We start from the raw sequence: 16,738 nt of genomic DNA, 5'->3' as shown, positions 1-16,738 counted from the left end.
AGCCACAGGTGGACTCCAGTCAAGTTGTAGAAACATCTCAAGGACGATAAAAAAAGAACCAGTGATTTTCCTTTATAAATCATTGGTTGTCTGGATAAGAAATTTCAGTTATCACATAGGAGGCAAACACAGTGATATTTGAGAAGTGAATTAAAGTTCACATGATTTATGGAAAGTGTGCAAGAACTACTAACCCTTGTCCTCCATACACGGGTGAATCCAGTCATGAGAAAGGGTATTTAAGGAGGCCAATTGTGTTTCTTCTCTCAAGAGTGGCAACATGGGAGCCTCAAAACAACTCTCAGATGATTGTTCAACATCATGGTTTAGGGAAAGGATACAGAAAGCTGTCTCAGAGATTAAAGCTCTCAGTTTCAACTGTGAGGAACATTGTGAGGAATGGGAAGACCCGAGGCACAGTTCAAGTTAAGTCCCAAAGTGGCAGACCAAGAAAATTCTTCAGATAAGCAGAGGCGCAGCATGGTGAGAACAGTCCCAGTCAACCCAGCTCCCAAGATAACATCATCTTCCAGCTTAATTTTGCAATAAGGTGCTGTGGACTGATTAAACTAAAATAGAGTTATTTGGGCAAAACAAGAAGCGTTATGCATGGCGTGAAAAGAACACAGCATTCCAAGAAAAACACTTCCTTCCTACAGTAACATTTGGTGGCGGTTCCATCATGCTGTGGGGCTGTATGGCCAGTGCAGGCACCGGCAATCTTGTTCAAGTTGAGGGTCACATGGATTCCACTCAACATCAGCAGATTCTGGAGAACAATGTCCAGGAATCAGTGACAAAGTTGAAGTTGCGCCAGGGCTTGATCTTTCAACAAGACAACGACCCTAAACACTGCTCAAAATCTAAAGCATTCATGCAGAGGAACAAGTACAACGTTCTGGAATGGCCATCTCAGTCCCCTGACCTGAATATTATTGAACATTTGTGGTGTGATTCAAAGCGGACTGTCCATGCTCAGAAACCATCAAACCTGACTGAAATGGAGATGTTTTGTAAAGAATGGTTAAAAATACCTTCCGCCAGAATCCAGGCTCTGATATAAGCGTTTAGAGGCTGTTATTTCTGCTATTTTTCTTTTGTGGCGCTTATATTGATGCACATGCCAAATTTTGTTTAAATAATTCTTCCACACTTTCCATAAATCATATAAACTTTATTTCACTTCTCAAACATCACTGTGTTTGTCTCCGATATGATATATTTAACTCAAATTTATTATCCAGACAACCAATGATTTCTAAATGAAAATCATGAAAATGTAGTTTTATTTTTATTTTGATAAATGTGCAAAACATTCTATACAATACTCCAAACTTCCTTATGGAGTGTTGTGTGTAGATGGATGAAAAGAAAAGAAAAATAGAATGAATCCATTTTGGAATGAGGCCATAACATAACAAAATGTGGGAAAAGTGCAGTGGTGTCAGCACTTTCTGGATGCACTGTATTTGACCTCATATTTTAACTTATAGCTGCAATATGAACATATGTTTAATTTATTTTAGTGATGTTCATTGATTTAAATAGATACATTTTCAAAATATTCAAATTTTCTGAGATGTTTTATTTGGGGTCTATAAAATAAAGGCTGTACATCTCTCACTTTGCAGGATGATTTTGGCTTACAGCTTATATAAAACATTAATTAAAACATCTCAGAAAATTAGAATGTTGTGAAAAGGGACTATATTGTAGCTCAAAGTGTCAGCCTGTTATCAGATAATTCATCCAAAACACCTGAGGGTCCCTGAAACTTTAAATGGTCTCAGTCTGGTTCAGCAGTTCAACATCATGGGGAAGAATGCTGACTTCTGCAGAAAACCATCATTGACAAAAGCCTCAAAAGGTAAGATCAACAGAAAAGACGTTCTCAAAGTGCTGTATCAAAGCAGAAAGTAAAATGGAAGGGAAAAGTGTGAAAGAAAAAAGGTGCACAAGCCACAGAGATGAGCGCAGTCTGGAGAGGAGTGTCAGGAAAAGGCCATTCAAACGCGTGGAGTCAGAGCATCAAGAGCCGCCACACAGACGGATCCTGGACATGGGCTTCACATGTCAGATTCCTCTGGTTGAAGCATCCTCGGCAGTGCCACAGGCTGAATATTCTAATCTTCTGAGATTTTATATTTGGGATTTTTACAATCTGTAAACCATAATCATCAATCATCAATGCAATGAGTCTATATCATATATTAGTTTCACATTTTAAGTTGAATCACAGAAATAAATGAACTTTTTCCACGATGTTCAAGTTTTCCGAGTTTCACCTGTATGCCCTCTGAACTTCGAGCCATGTTAGTGGTTATCTCTACAGGAAAAGCTGTAAGGTGCTTTTCAGGAGGACATGACCCCCTCAGAACTCTCTTGTATCGTATGTTGAAGGAGTGTTGGAGGAAACTGCTACATACTGAAGGCTGCTGCATGTTGCTGCAACATTTCACAGCGAGAGACGAGCTGACCCCTGTATCAGGTCTGGCACTTCTATGAACACTGGCTCTCTTTCAACAGACCAACACGGGAGATCACGAAACTAATAGTACCTTCCAAACATACAAGATATCGACAACAGCTGAATAAATGTGGCATAGTCTTTATTGAGGTATTTTTAATCTAATTATCTTACAAATGTTGCCATGTCCTACACAATGCACCAGAGGGAAAGAGTTCAAAGCACTTGTACGAAATCACAGCCTTTAAAGAAAACTATGAAATCTATATGGACCAAATGAGAATAGCAGAGCATTAACCTACCACTACGTCAAGATAGGCATTTCACTTTGATCAGATTTAAACTTTATGTATTGCAAGGTGATGAAATGTACCCTTTAATGCACTAGGCCATGCACATCATGGCTTTGAGGGAATATCTCAGTTCAAGTTTGTATATACAAAATACGATCACATTAATTCATCCATAATTCATGTTTCATCAGTCGATAATGAAGGCCTATTACGTTTTGGACTTGAAGTAGCAGCAGAGAAATAGATTGTCTCTGATCTTTGTGTAAGAACTAAAGGTTTTCCCACAGTACTTCCCCTGATAGAGGCAGTGGGGGGAAACCAGATAGTAGTTGTAGCACATCAAACATTTGTACGCACACTGAAGGGAACAGAGGCAGGTGTGAGCTCTGATTTCTGCTTCCCTGAGTAAACATACACACACACACAGAGGCAGAGTATGCTTCCTCATTGTGGCCCATCCTACAGATCTGTGGGACTGTGAGGGCGGAGTGCCTCCTTTCAAACACTCACGTTACTCCATTGTTTGTGGAGTTCGAAGAAGCTCAAAAGAGATGACAGGAAGAATAGACTGGACTTTGTTTTTATACCCTTTTTACCAAAATGAACACTATTTGCTTGGACTATTCTTGGGCATTTTAGTTCAAATAAATGATGGTAGCTTAGTGGCTGCATGAAGAATAGAAAAAAATAAACATAACTTTCACTCGAGAGGCGTGCATTTTTGTATAGGCTGATATTTGTTTGACATTACATGGCCAGGAAGAACAGACAGAGGAATTTGTCAAAACACATTTTTGAGATGGTTATTTTACTTCGCCTCTGAATAGGGAGACCGTCTTTGGTTAAACTGCTCTGCTATTTATCCCATTATCCCATTGTCCCCCTATTTAGACAATGTCCTACTTAAAACTACTGAAAGACTTTCCGTGAGATCTGTATTTTTAGGTGACCCATGTGACTGGGAAAGATGTGTTTGTATTGTTGTTTGAAGGATGCCGAAATTAAAGGCCCAAAAGTGTCACTAAACTACCTTGTGAAGTGGTCACTTTCTCTGAACAAGAAGTCATGTGTTTTTCCTCAAGCCAGCAAATCAGAATGGCTTCTTTTGGGTATAGGTTTATGTGCCATTTGAGAATCAAATTAGGTTCCCTAAAGGAAAAAATCAGATGGTGATTGATGATGGTGTACAGTTAACATAGACAGTTAACATAGACATCTGCAGATTCTCATAGGCCTCCATGATATCTTTTCATAAATGTACAATATTATACTATTATTATTTAATCAAACCGAGCTAAACAGGCCTACTTCTAAAAAACAATGCTACAAGTCATGAGTAACTATAACTGATAAAAATGGCGGTGGCCATACCGCCTTTGCTCTGCCCAATCCCATCAGACCTTAAAAACTAAGCAGGGAAGGGCCTGGTCGGTACTTGGATGGGAGACCGTTTGGTAACACCAGGAAGCCTAGCGACTGTAGTGAGTGAGTGGTTGGTGGTGGTCGAGGGGCCGATGGCGCAGACTGGTTGCCTCGCTTCCATCAGTCTACCCGAGGCTACAATAGTAGCTTACCACCACCAAGTATGGAGTGAATGAATAATGCAATGTAAAGCATCTTTGCATGTCCAGAAAAGCGCTATATAAAACCAATGCATTATTATTATTATTATTATAATAAATGTTTTGAGTTCTTTGAAGGTGGTGCACTAACTTTAGCCCTATAGAGAAAAGGATGTATGTTGATACAACAACAAACGTCACCAATTGTGTGTTTCTTTTTAATTTAGATTGATTTCATCTTTATTTTTCCAAAGTAAACAAACTTTGACACAAGAGTCGTGGCCTGTGTTTGGGGTAACATATTATAAAAGTAACATTAACAAAAATCTATCACTTTTTCAGTAACTAATGAATATTACTGAAATATTACTGACACAAAATATGGTAATATATTAGTCGTTACAGTTTATGAATGAAAACAAGCCAAGTTGGAAGTTATTGTTTTAAAAGTAACTTGCCCAACACTAGCCGTGGCCCTGTAGAGGCGACCCCAGTTTTTAATGTTTGAATGTCATAATACAATTTTCCATGATGCTTTTTGACGTGTGTGCAATCACAGTGTAATTTTGATCGCCTAATCTAAACTGAGCCTGGGTAATTTCCTTTCTTTTCGAGTGCCACCTTTGTGCTGCTCTTATCATTGCCTCTGTGTGCTGTTGGTCACGAGCGGACAGACCTCGCTGAGGGCAGTATCGACACAGCATCCCTGACTCACAAAATGCATTAAACCCCTGTCTGTGCGCAGGGACACAGCTGTTATCTAAACACTAATGGCAATTGGCTTTCAGTAAAGGGCCACATTACCTTTGGCTCACTGCTGTATTTATGGGCTAGACTAAATTTATGATCAACATATTAACTTGATGTGCGTAGGGTAGAATTAGGGAATTATCAGTTCTAAAAGTAGCTTAGTAATTGGCCTATGGGATATATTACTACTGTGGGTCGTCCAGTAACCGAGGCATCAGTGGTTTAAACCAGGTGCAGACTGTCATAGTGTCTTTGGGCAAGACACTTTACCCACTGCTATGAATACAGTGCGTGAGTGAGTGGTTGGTGGTGGCTAGAGGGGCCAATGAATAACAGTGCAGCGCTTTGAGAAACATGTGACACAGGCTTGTTTTTATACAGTATAATATCATAATTCTTGTATTACCAGCAGGCCTGTGTATCTCTCAAACTAATGTTGGCATTTTGGAGCAGCCATTATCATCCAATTTACAATCCTTCATTTGGAGAATTAGGATTTCACGTAGGTACAATGGGTGAATACTGGGTAGCACTGCTAAATAATATGGAAAGATAAGATAAGATAATTCTTTACTGATCTCACAATGGAGACATTCACTAGCACACAGGGCAAAAATATGGAAACTATGGAAGTTATTGCATTGAAACATAACACACACTACATTTATTTCATGGCAATAAGACGAATTATAACTCTAACTCAGACTGTTCACAACAAAAATACCCATGTAAAATAGTATAGTTTGTAAAAGTATGGGCTGCAAAATCTGCGAAATATTCTTGCGCTGAATATGCCTACCTACTGTGGTGAAAGAGATTTGTGTGCAGGAATTGTATGGCCACTACAAAATGAGGAGAAAGAAATAGTGAAAGTGGCGACGCACAAACAAGCAGCGTCCTATAGATTTCTTCTTCTGAAACACTGAAGAGGCACCGAGAGCCCCCCACAGCTGCAGCAGTGGAGGTGTCACAAGAGGTGCTACAGGAAGAGACAAAGGAGAAGATGGTGAAAGATTGTTGTGTGGAGCGGAGGGAGCTGCACAGGAGGAAGGAGGAGGTGGAGGAGCTGACCAGTGCGGAACACCCCGCTCTGAAACAGGGACAAACCCAGGAGGCGCTGCACCATTTCAGAGGATCAGAGGAGATGGACGGCAGCCAGCCAGGTTTCCTCCAGGTGCTACGGTTTCCCTGCCACCAAAAACATGCGGATCAGGTTGACCCACAGTTGTGGCACAGCTCAGTCGCAGCAACTCAGGACTAACACCTGAAAACTATTTGATTGTACGGTTGTACAATGACAAACAAAGCACTTACTTACTTAATTATCTGGAAATATGCACAAATGTGTAATTGTGAGTGACTGAGTGAGCTTTAACTCCCCTGATTTCCCGTACATTTCCCCGTGTGAGCACCAGAGGAGAGTGTGATGAAAGTGTGACTGTGCTGAGACCCCGAGGTGCTGCTGATTAGGACTGTGGCTTCATTCTAACATGAGCACTACACTGTTGTTATGAAATATAGAAATACCAAGAATGATAAGAGATAAATAAATAATTAAATGTATCTATAAACACAATACATCCTCTAAGACCAGGATTACTTCAGGGGTTAGTGGTCAGAAGACAGGTCCACTCACATGTACAGCGGTCATGTGCTGCAGTCAGCAGTGAAGGCTGCCCATGTATTTGTCTTTGGGCTTTGTGTTTGAAGGCCCAAGAGGAGGGAAAGTAAACATTCCACAATATAGTGATAGATGGAGACTGTAATAGAAGCAAGAATTAGAAATAAATTAGGAGTGGTGGAAATGACACAATCAAGATAGAAGGAGAAGAAATTATGATGCAATATCAGAGAAGGATAGCCCCGTTTTTCTCAATGAAGGTGATTCATTTCTTCTTAAAACTGTGCCAACACACCACTATATTTATGTCTATGCACTTTAGAGAAGAGATATTTCATGCTGATGCTGCTGGAGTTTTCCCATTTTCAATACTACGTAAATGTATTGCCAAATAAAATATTACTCCCTCACAAAACTATGAAGAAACCAAAATGAAATGTTCCAAAATCTCCCTTTTGGAAACTTTTCATACACAAAACTTCAATGCTTTTACTAATATTTGACTTAATTTTAGGGACCATGCATTTAGCTTATGATTTGTTAAAAGATAGAAAGAAAGGCTGCCCTCTCCTGGTAATAAGAAGTACATCCAAAGCTAAATATTATAGCCATGGCCTGGCAAAAAGCACCAATGTGCTGTTAAGTGTCAGTGGGCCTCATAAAGGTATTTTCCAAACAAACAAATGTCATAATGAGATGTCAAAACAGGTTTCTGTTCATTAGTTGCTGTCGGTCTCTCTCCGTGACATTCCTCATGAGTTAAAGATAAAAGAGCACGTGTGTCCAAACCACACGTTGAACAACTCGGATTCATATGTGAAATGTAAAACGTAAACACCACCAATATCTTATGCCATAGACATATGGACACATGGAACACATGGAAACCTTCTCATGTTACGAAACATATGCAAAACTTATTAAAGGCCCTTTACCTGATTTGGTTTTGTTTTCAAATAATTGAAGGATCATTGATCAAAAAGGCTAAAAAACACATTTTAATTATTTTTTTTCCACATAGACTATAGGCTTGCACAGGGGCGTATCTATAAAAAAATCACGGGGTGGCAAGCAGGGTCAGGGACATTTTTTGGGGTGGCAACACATTTTACAATGTCGAATGTTTATAGTCCATAATTCCATAAGTAGGGTGTTTCTTACTAAAAATAAATAAATAAATAAAAAAAGATGTAGATTGCAACTAGTCCTTGAAACATTGCATTTATAAAGTGCCAGGTTGACGACTACACTAGAATTTAAATATTTCTGAGACAAAACCTGACTGAGATCAATGGGGTGGCAAGACCTTTACTAGAGGTGGCAGCTGCCCGTGCCACCCCTCTAGATCTGTCCCTGGGCCGACACTATAGGCCTACATAAAAACAACAACTACTAATGCCAATTTTTAAAGCCCCTTTAATAAAGGGTAAAAAAGCAAATAGACCTGCACAGTTTGTGAGATCCCAACTGCATTACTTGAACCGCAAAAGTGAAGTTTCGCGCAAATCTTCAGATGTTAGGGAACAACCTCTGCACCAGCGGTTTGCTGTGCTTCACAACAAGAAGGTCCCAGGTTTGATCTCAGGCCAGACAAAGCCTTTCTGTGTGGAGCTTGTCTTTGTCTGATTTCCCCTACGACTAAAAACATGCACAATCGGCCAGAGTGTGTTTGCCTGTGTGAGTGTGGTCGGAGGGACCAATGTCATCGATCGGCAGCCTCGCTTCTGTCCTGGGGCGGCGGTGGCCACTGTAGCATACCACCACTGAGTATAGCATGAATGAATAATGACTGTGGCCCTTTGAGAAACTTGGTCACACAGGCTTGTAAAGTGCAATACAAGTGTAAGCCATTATTATCATTTGTCTGACAATTAAAACAATTGGAAGTTAGATTGCCTATGAAAGAAATATTTATTTAACTGATTTTGGTGGCACTTAAAGGAACAGGCCATCCTGAGGTATGTTCTTGCCTGAGCTTAGACGAGTTGATGCGTACCTGTCTGGTCTTTGTGCCCGTGGAAGAGCGTGGTAGCTTCCAACTTCACCCTCGTTTGGAGCTATAGGAATACATTGGTAAAGGTCAAATGCTAGCAACATCTTTGGTCGTTTTGCGTGACTGAAGATACGCACAAAGACCGTGACAGGTACGCATCAACTCGTCTAAGCTCAGGTAAGAACATATCTCAGTATGGAAAAACGGTGGACTGTTCCTTTAAGGTCTCTGGACTGATTTCTAGTCGCTCAATTTATTTAAGTGTTCAACAGCAACATATAACAACTGAAAGTATTTTATATGCACTTGATTTTAACCTAAATTATTCTAATTCATGATTTTATTATTTAAATTATTTATTATTTAACGTTTGTTTTGTTTTTGATTGATTTTATCTACCTTCTTGTATTGTCTGTGGGCCTGTAAAGCCTTCATGGTTTACACATAGCTTTGAACCCAGAACAATCCTGTGAGGTGGTTTCTGTTAAGCATTTTTTCTTGGCACTTGGTATTAAAAAAAAGAGAGAGAACGACTATCAGAGAGCATTGTATCGTCTCTTATGATTGTGCAGGTAAACCAAGGCGGTAGAGGGCGGTATCGTAACTAAAGCTGGCGCTTGTCCCCTCTTTGTTGCCGTAAGTGAATGTTTGACAGGAAGCGACTGCAGCGTGCGGATCTGTGGTTTGTTTAGGCTCCATGTGATTGTCATCATACAACTCATTTATTTGACAGCAAAGTTGCATTTATAAAACCGCAGTCATGGGCAAGAAGGGGAATAAAAAAGAAAGTAAAGTTAAAGGAGCTGAAAAGACAGCGGCCAAGATGGAGAAGAAAGTGTCCAAAAGATCAAAGCGAGAGGAGGCAAGTACTGTGTTACTGAACTTTATTATCAATCAACATGTGTTTGTTAAAGGGGCAGCAGATTTTATTCAACCCATTTTATGCGTCTATAGGAAGATTTGGAAGCTCTTATCGCTGAGTTTCAAAGTCTTGATGCAAAGAAAACACAGGTTATAGACACAGCATGTCCACCTCCCTCAGCAAGGTAAAGGGAACTCCTCTGATTTGTTCATTATTTTCAAAACAATCATCTACATAAACCTTTTAAAAGGCTTACACTAAATACAATCCCTCTGTTTGACACTGTAAACTCATTATGACGCATTTATTATACTGCCTGCTGCCTACATGTGATATCTTTCTAGGCTTAATGCATCTCTAAATGCTCATCCGGAGAAAGATGAACTCATTCTATTTGGAGGAGAATATTACAATGGGAGAAAGGTAAACCAAGTCTTCCACCGCTGTTCACATCTCCCTCAGCTTAGTTCACTAAAGAAATTATTTATTGTTTTTTTTGGTTATTTTCAGACCTACTTGTACAATGACCTGTTTTTCTACAACATCAAAAAGAATACCTGGGTTAAGTCGGAGATCCCCAACCCTCCTCCTCCGCGCTGCGCTCACCAGGTAGCACACGTCCACACACGAATCCACGAATTACATACACGGCCAAGTTTAATGATTTCACGTCACTGTCCTTTTTCCCCCTTTTCCGTCAGGCTGTCGTGGTCCCTCAGGGTGGGGGCCAGCTCTGGATTTTTGGGGGCGAGTTTGCCTCTCCAAATGGGGAACAATTTTACCACTACAAGGACTTGTGGATTCTGCACCTAGCTACAAATACCTGGGAGAATATAAAGTTCGGACACAGACTTAAAAAGTAAACTCTTGTATACACTCTGACATGAACATTTATTTTTGCTCCATTGTGGCAGAGCCCCAGGAGGCCCATCGGGACGCAGTGGTCACAGAATGGTCCTCAGTAAGAAGCAGCTGCTGGTGTTTGGAGGGTTTCACGAAAGCACCAGGTAAACAAACAAACGTATGATTCACTTATTTCACTGGTTTGATATTTTGGATCTTTTATTAATTTTGTGGATTAATTAGGCTAATTATCTGTCTCCAAATATTAGGGATTTTATTTACTACAATGACGTGTACTCGTTCTCCATGGAAACGTTTGCCTGGTCCCGTCTCTCAGTGTCTGGCTCGGGCCCCTCGCCGCGCTCCGCCTGCCAGATGACCTCCACCCCTGATGGTTCAGGTGTCATTATCTACGGAGGATACTCTAAAGTGGTAAACAATTACGAGCATCAAATGTAAACTGCTGTGTGAATGTGGTGGCATGGACTTGAACATGATTCATACCTTTTAGAGAGTAAAAAAGGACGTGGAGAAGGGGACCATCCATTCAGATATGTTTTTTCTAAAACGAGACGGTAAAGAAGGTCAAGGTGCGTAAAAGTGTCCACATTCATATTTCATTGAAGTCTTATTTGTCCAAACTAATTTGTTCCTTTCTCACAGAGAAGTGGTCCTGGTCCAGGGTTAACCCTTCAGGTAGCAAGCCCCCGCCCCGCTCCGGTTTCTCCATGGCGGTGGGTCCAGCTGGAAAGGCAGTGCTTTTTGGAGGGGTCTGTGATGAGGAAGAAGAAGAATCTCTGGAGGGCGACTTCTACAATGACCTGTATCTGTACGACACAGTTAAGACCCGCTGGTTCCCAGGAGCACTCAGGGTACGCACAAATTTAATAAATCTTTTTTGAGAAGTTTTATTTTGAAATTAAAATCGCACGTGGCTCTCGGATCAAGTGTATCTGTCTGCGGCCTGCAAGACAGAGGCGTGAAGTGACGTCGCGTAACCCGACACCACAAAGCAATGCCACGACATAACCGCTGTCTACGAGTTTTATGCTCAAAATGTCCAAACGATGAGGCTGGAAACTGTGATGCTTAAGATTAGGCCTTAGAGATTAAAGTATTTAAGATTAGGCCCAAGGACAGGTTAAGGCTCGCATAATTCATACCAGAAATCGATGTAGTGATGTCACTTCACGACACGCCTTCTTCGTGACAGCTTCTGTCCTGCAGGCTGCAGACAAATACTACTCCACCGGATTGATTATCTATGCAATAGCACCATCTGTGGGAAATTGGTGGAAATCAATAATTCCACCCAAAGTTTACTGCTATATTGCATAATACAAAAAAGTATTCTTCCAGTATTGTTTTTGTTTGAGTTTTTTGTTTTTACTTTCAGGGCAATAAAACCGAGAAGAAGAAGCGACGACGGGGTAAGAAAGTTGGAGCAGAGGGTCATGAGATGGAGGAGGAGGCAGAGGCAGCACCTCAAGGCCCCACTGAGGTGATCAAAGAGATCGTGACTGATGACGGGACAGTGATGACCATCAAAGAGGTCATCCCTGGATCTCAGGAAGAGGAAGAAGAGGAGGAAGAGGATGAAGAAGAGGACGGTATAAATCATCAAAAATTCAAATTAGGTTACAGGTTACTTTAATATAGCGAGTTAATGTATTTTTGTGTTTTACTGATCTTTTACAGTAACCGTGCTGGGATAGGGTTTATTTACATATATTAACATTATGAAAATAAAGAAGAAATACAGTGTGTGTCCTTTACCATGCTATACTGCGCTGTTTTATCCTCTTTTTGTTGTTATTATTAAAGCCTTTTTTTTTTTTCCATCTCAGCATCTGCCTCTGCTCCACTGATTGAGCCCTGTGCCAGATCCAGTGCATTGACAACGGTGCGTCAAGGCAAACTTTTCCTCTATGGAGGGATGTTCGAGGTTGGCGACCGACAGTTCACCCTCAATGACATGTACAGCCTGGACCTCCACAAGATGGACCAGTGGGAGGTGCTGGTGGAGATGGACTCCAGTGAGTGGCGTTCGCATCTTTAAAATCGAAATGAAAATGGGCTGAGAGTTGCAGTTGCAGTGACTAAAGGCTGTTGTCCCACAGAGACACAGGAGTGGCTGGAAGAGTCAGAGTCTGAAGATGATGATGAAGAGGACGAGTCCAAAGGAGCTGCGGCTGAGGAAGAGGAGTCTGAGTCTGATGACGAGGAGGAAGGCACGGGACTAAGTTACTTTTCACATTATATTGGGTTTAAATTTGTTTAGAGTTGATATCTTCTCATATGAAGTGGTAGTAATAAAAATGTAATGCCTTTTTATGTATCTAAATGTAAAGATTAGCCACACTTAAAAAGTGCATTAATCCACACCCTGGGTTTAAATGTGCTTATTCTCCTTTCAGATGAAAATGAACATCCCGCTGTGCAAGAGGGCGAGACAGTGACGGACTATCAGGCCCGGACAGAGGAGTACTGGATTGGTCTGGCACGTGCCAACATGGGCCCAGATGCAAAAGACAAGAAGGTGGCAAAAGTGGCCCAGGCAATGGCTAAAGTCTTCTATGAAGACCAATGACATATCAGCCAAACGTCTTTGTGAAAACTTGTATTTAACAGAAATCTTAACTGTACAATGATTTCATCAAATGGACTCATTCTCCAGTGCCTATTGTCTCATGTTTTTAATTACTCGAGTGATTCACAACAACATTATTTGCTATAAAAGTTGCTAAAACACAATTTGTTTTATTTATTATCATTTTTTTATATTATTGTTATTATTTTTCATGTTTTACTGTAGCCAACGCTTTTTTTGCTTTATAGATCACTTGGATTCACAAAGTTCTGGAACAATAATATTCTTTTTTTTTTTTTACGCAAGTCAATATAACTATGATTATAAAATATCTATAATCCTCTCCTGACCTTTTTTTCCAACTGCTCTCTTTTCTCATTTATTGAGCAGCCAAAGAAGTAACTGCAGCGGGATACAATTTTTGAGCTTTCCCATATGTCTGTGACTGAACAAACCAAAGGAACAGACCGAGAAGGCAGTGGCAGTGGAGTGAGGGAAATGAACAGGAGCGGAGTATGTGCAAGAAGCGCAGAAGTGCACAGTGTGTCAGGGAAGACATCAGTCAGGCAGCCTATCCCTCGGTGACCTATTTTATCCTCCATCAGCCGAACCGGGATGAGAGGAGATGGATGAATAATTTAGGAGGAACAGAGATGGATTAAAATGAGGCTCTTTCCCCCTTTTGTCGCAACCCCCTTTTTATTTCAAGTGCGGGACAAAAAATAGAGACGATTTTTATAAATAACTAAAGAGAAAATGTTGACGTGAGGGAGCGTAGTGTGTAACCGTCAGAGATACGTCAGTGTAGGAGAAGCTCAGAATACTCAAGGCACGCTCACACAGTGATGACTGGTGTATCTGAATACAGCAGATTTTACACCTAAATTAAAGTTTGAGTACAACAAGAACTTTTGGCAGAAATTCAGCCAGTGTTACATCATCAAAGCTGCTCATTGGGCTCTAAAAATGTTTAACCTGCATATTTCATGACGGGCTATGCAAATTGTTTTATTCATGGGAAATTTGTTTTGGAAATCTATTCAAACAGGCTGTAGCTCACAATGGGACCTGGAAAGAGGTTCATGTTGTAGCACGCTCTGGCTCTCAGGCATGGAGGGTTCATGCCCTGGTCCTGAAAGCATTTTCAGACTATCTCTCCCTTTTCATCACCCTCTTTCCCACCCTCTTTCCCACTATACTGTCCTGTCAGATTATTCCTGAAAAATGAATAAAGGAAATAAAGCCTGTGGAAAACAGAAAAATGGTAATGAAAACCAATATTCTGAATTGATTTTGTGAACAACATTTAAGCTCCAAAAGCGACCTTGTCCTGTATATACAGTTCCATTTTCTCTGCGATTCTCTTAAGCTACTGTTCCTATGGATGACTGTTGCCTCAAATAAAGATAGTTGTTTGTATAATATCTGGTCGGTTTCAATGTGTTGCAATTGTTTATTTTACATTTTCATCCGATTTTTTGCTTTTACTCCCTATAGCAGCTTTTATTAGTGGATCATGTCTGTTGGCGATCTGTGAAGCAATCTCCGACTGCGAATACACCCATGTTGTTTTGTGGATCTGAAATAAAACGTATAAAATAATGACCACCCGGAGGATAACTTTTTATTGATTTTCTGGAGAAGTGACAACACGACACAGATGGTCAGCAAATACAGAGATACACACACACTGAAACTATAGGGCCATATCAGGACACGCCAATTATTTAGTTTGTATGCTATTCTAAAAAAAATGGGAGAGCTATGGGGGTATCCTTTAGGTGTGCAGGACCACAGTTTATGAATGCAGATGGAAGCAGAGGGAGGAAAGACATGGGAAGTATATAAACCACACAGTTATATGTACTGTATATAACATACTGATCTGTATGATGGCTGGACATTTCCATCTTTGTTTTAACCAATGAACCTGGCACCTTCAAGTGTCTTGAAAACCACACACACATATACATATATATGTCCCGTCATCATGCAGATCAGTTAGAAGGCGGGGCCTGTGTTCCAGAGATGAACGTGCTGTGGTCTGAAATGTGAATATCAACCCAAGAACAAATGCAAAAGACCTGGTGGAGATGCTGCTGAACCTGGTCAGAGTTTGTCATTATCCAGAGTGAAACAAGTGCTGTACCGACATGGGCTGAAAGGATACTCTGCCAAGAAGAAGCCCTTACTCCAAAAGAAACATCAAAAAGCCAGTTTAATCCTTAATTTAGTCCTGTGGCCATAATGACCATCGTTTGGAGGAAAAAGGGGGAATCTTGCAAGCCTAAGAACACCATCCCAACTGTGAAATACGGGGGTGGCAGTGTCATGCTGTGGGGTTGTTTTGCTGGTGCACTTCACAAAATAGATGACATCATGAAGAAAGAACACTATATGGAAATATTGAAGCAACATCTCAAGACATCAGCCAGGAAGCCCAAGTTATACAGTTTAAAGGCAATGCTACCAAATATTAATGAAATGTATGTCAACTTTGTAAAAAGTAATATAAAACTGTGTAGAAAATTCCATCTCTCATTCTTCTGGAATTTATCAAATAGAAATAATGTTGAAAATTGTAATTGAACTAAAAAGTAAAAGTAAATTCTGGTTTCATGTCAGACAGTGAGAACAAAAAATGCATGTGTGTTTTATATAGTGTATGTAAACGTCTGGTTCCCGTGGTATATATGTATTAAGTACAGAGATACTTGATACTTTTCTCAAATGGGGTGCATAAGGAATACCCCTTTATGCCCCTCATTTGACCTTCATGCCCCTCATTTGAAAATAGCATCCTCTGGACCTTGGCCTCTCTAATTGCATCCTTTCTCAGACTGATTTCAAGTGCAGTCTAGGATTTCTGTATGCAGCAGGTGCTGAAAGGAAATCATGTCATTGACCTAGTTTGATTTCTTTCCCCCCTCAATCCACTGTAATGCAACAACATTTAGAACCCAGCTGTTTTTTTTCCTTTAAAGTTTTCCAAGCATGTTTTTTTTTATTGTTTTTTATTTACATTAACTTCTTTTGTTTCACACGTGCCTCCCATTCACTGTCCCACCACACAATCACTTATTTTGTAAAATTACCTGTATGCGCAGGATACATCCAGCTCTAATCTTTCCCTCTCACTGCAATTGGATTAGCTCACACTCAGACAGAGCAGACAGGGAACAGGTGGAGAGATACGAATGGGAAGAGTATGGATGACCAAAACAGCAGATCACGTGATCCGGATAGAGCGCGTGGCCCAAAACCTCTCAGGTTCCAGCTTCAAGTCAAGCGCAGTAAGTAAATATACGAATGTCCTTGTTGACTGCAAAAAGTTCGAACACAAGATATATTTTCAAGAGCACTTTTTTTTGAGTTTGTAAAAACATTAAAAAACAAACTTTGCTTAAAACCTTGCTTTCTGGAGACCTGAAGCTATCGGCTAAAGCTAAATGAGCCATAATAAAGTTCAGGAAATTCCGGGAAATTCCGCTGGCTGTATGAGTGTTCAGTGGTCTCTGTGATGCTCCAGGACAGGGGCGGACTGGGACTGAAAAACAGCCCTGGACTCTGACCAGCCTCGCCCAAATTAGCGTAATTGTGCACTTCCACAAATCCATATTTCAACCTGGTATCATCAGCAAAAAGAGCTGGAAAGGTGGTCATTAATATAAATAATAAATAATAATGGTCCCAAAATTGAACCTTGTGGTACGCCATACATTCCTTTTAGATTCATATTTTTTTATACCGGGCTTTA

General features: G+C 40.5%; 1 protein-coding gene across 1 annotated transcript; it reads left to right on the top strand.

Moving 5' to 3' along the window:
• Nucleotides 1–9,331: 9,331 nt before the first annotated feature.
• On the top strand, nt 9,332–13,129 carry klhdc4 (kelch domain containing 4). Its single transcript, XM_079567177.1, has 13 exons — nt 9,332–9,552; nt 9,645–9,732; nt 9,893–9,971; nt 10,059–10,157; nt 10,250–10,386; nt 10,463–10,555; nt 10,661–10,823; nt 10,903–10,981; nt 11,055–11,263; nt 11,788–12,001; nt 12,239–12,427; nt 12,512–12,634; nt 12,809–13,129. The coding sequence occupies exons 1-13, from the start codon at nt 9,447–9,449 to the stop codon at nt 12,979–12,981; spliced, it is 1,752 nt and encodes a 583-aa protein (XP_079423303.1). The 5' UTR covers nt 9,332–9,446; the 3' UTR covers nt 12,982–13,129.
• Nucleotides 13,130–16,738: the final 3,609 nt, after the last annotated feature.

This window comes from Gobius niger (genome assembly GCF_951799975.1).
Source record: "Gobius niger genome assembly, chromosome: 12".
Lineage (NCBI taxonomy): Eukaryota > Metazoa > Chordata > Actinopteri > Gobiiformes > Gobiidae > Gobius > Gobius niger.
Note: the sequence above shows the minus strand (reverse complement) of the source record. Positions and strands in the feature narration are given on the sequence as shown.

Excerpts from the sequence above, each read along its gene's own strand:
- klhdc4 (XM_079567177.1), top strand. The coding sequence starts at position 9,447 with ATGGGCAAGAAGGGGAATAAAAAAGAAAGTAAAGTTAAAGGAGCTGAA. Across the intron at positions 9,733-9,892 it reads TGTCCACCTCCCTCAGCAAG|GCTTAATGCATCTCTAAATG; the intron begins GTAAAGGGAACT and ends ATATCTTTCTAG. Across the intron at positions 10,982-11,054 it reads AGACGGTAAAGAAGGTCAAG|AGAAGTGGTCCTGGTCCAGG; the intron begins GTGCGTAAAAGT and ends CCTTTCTCACAG.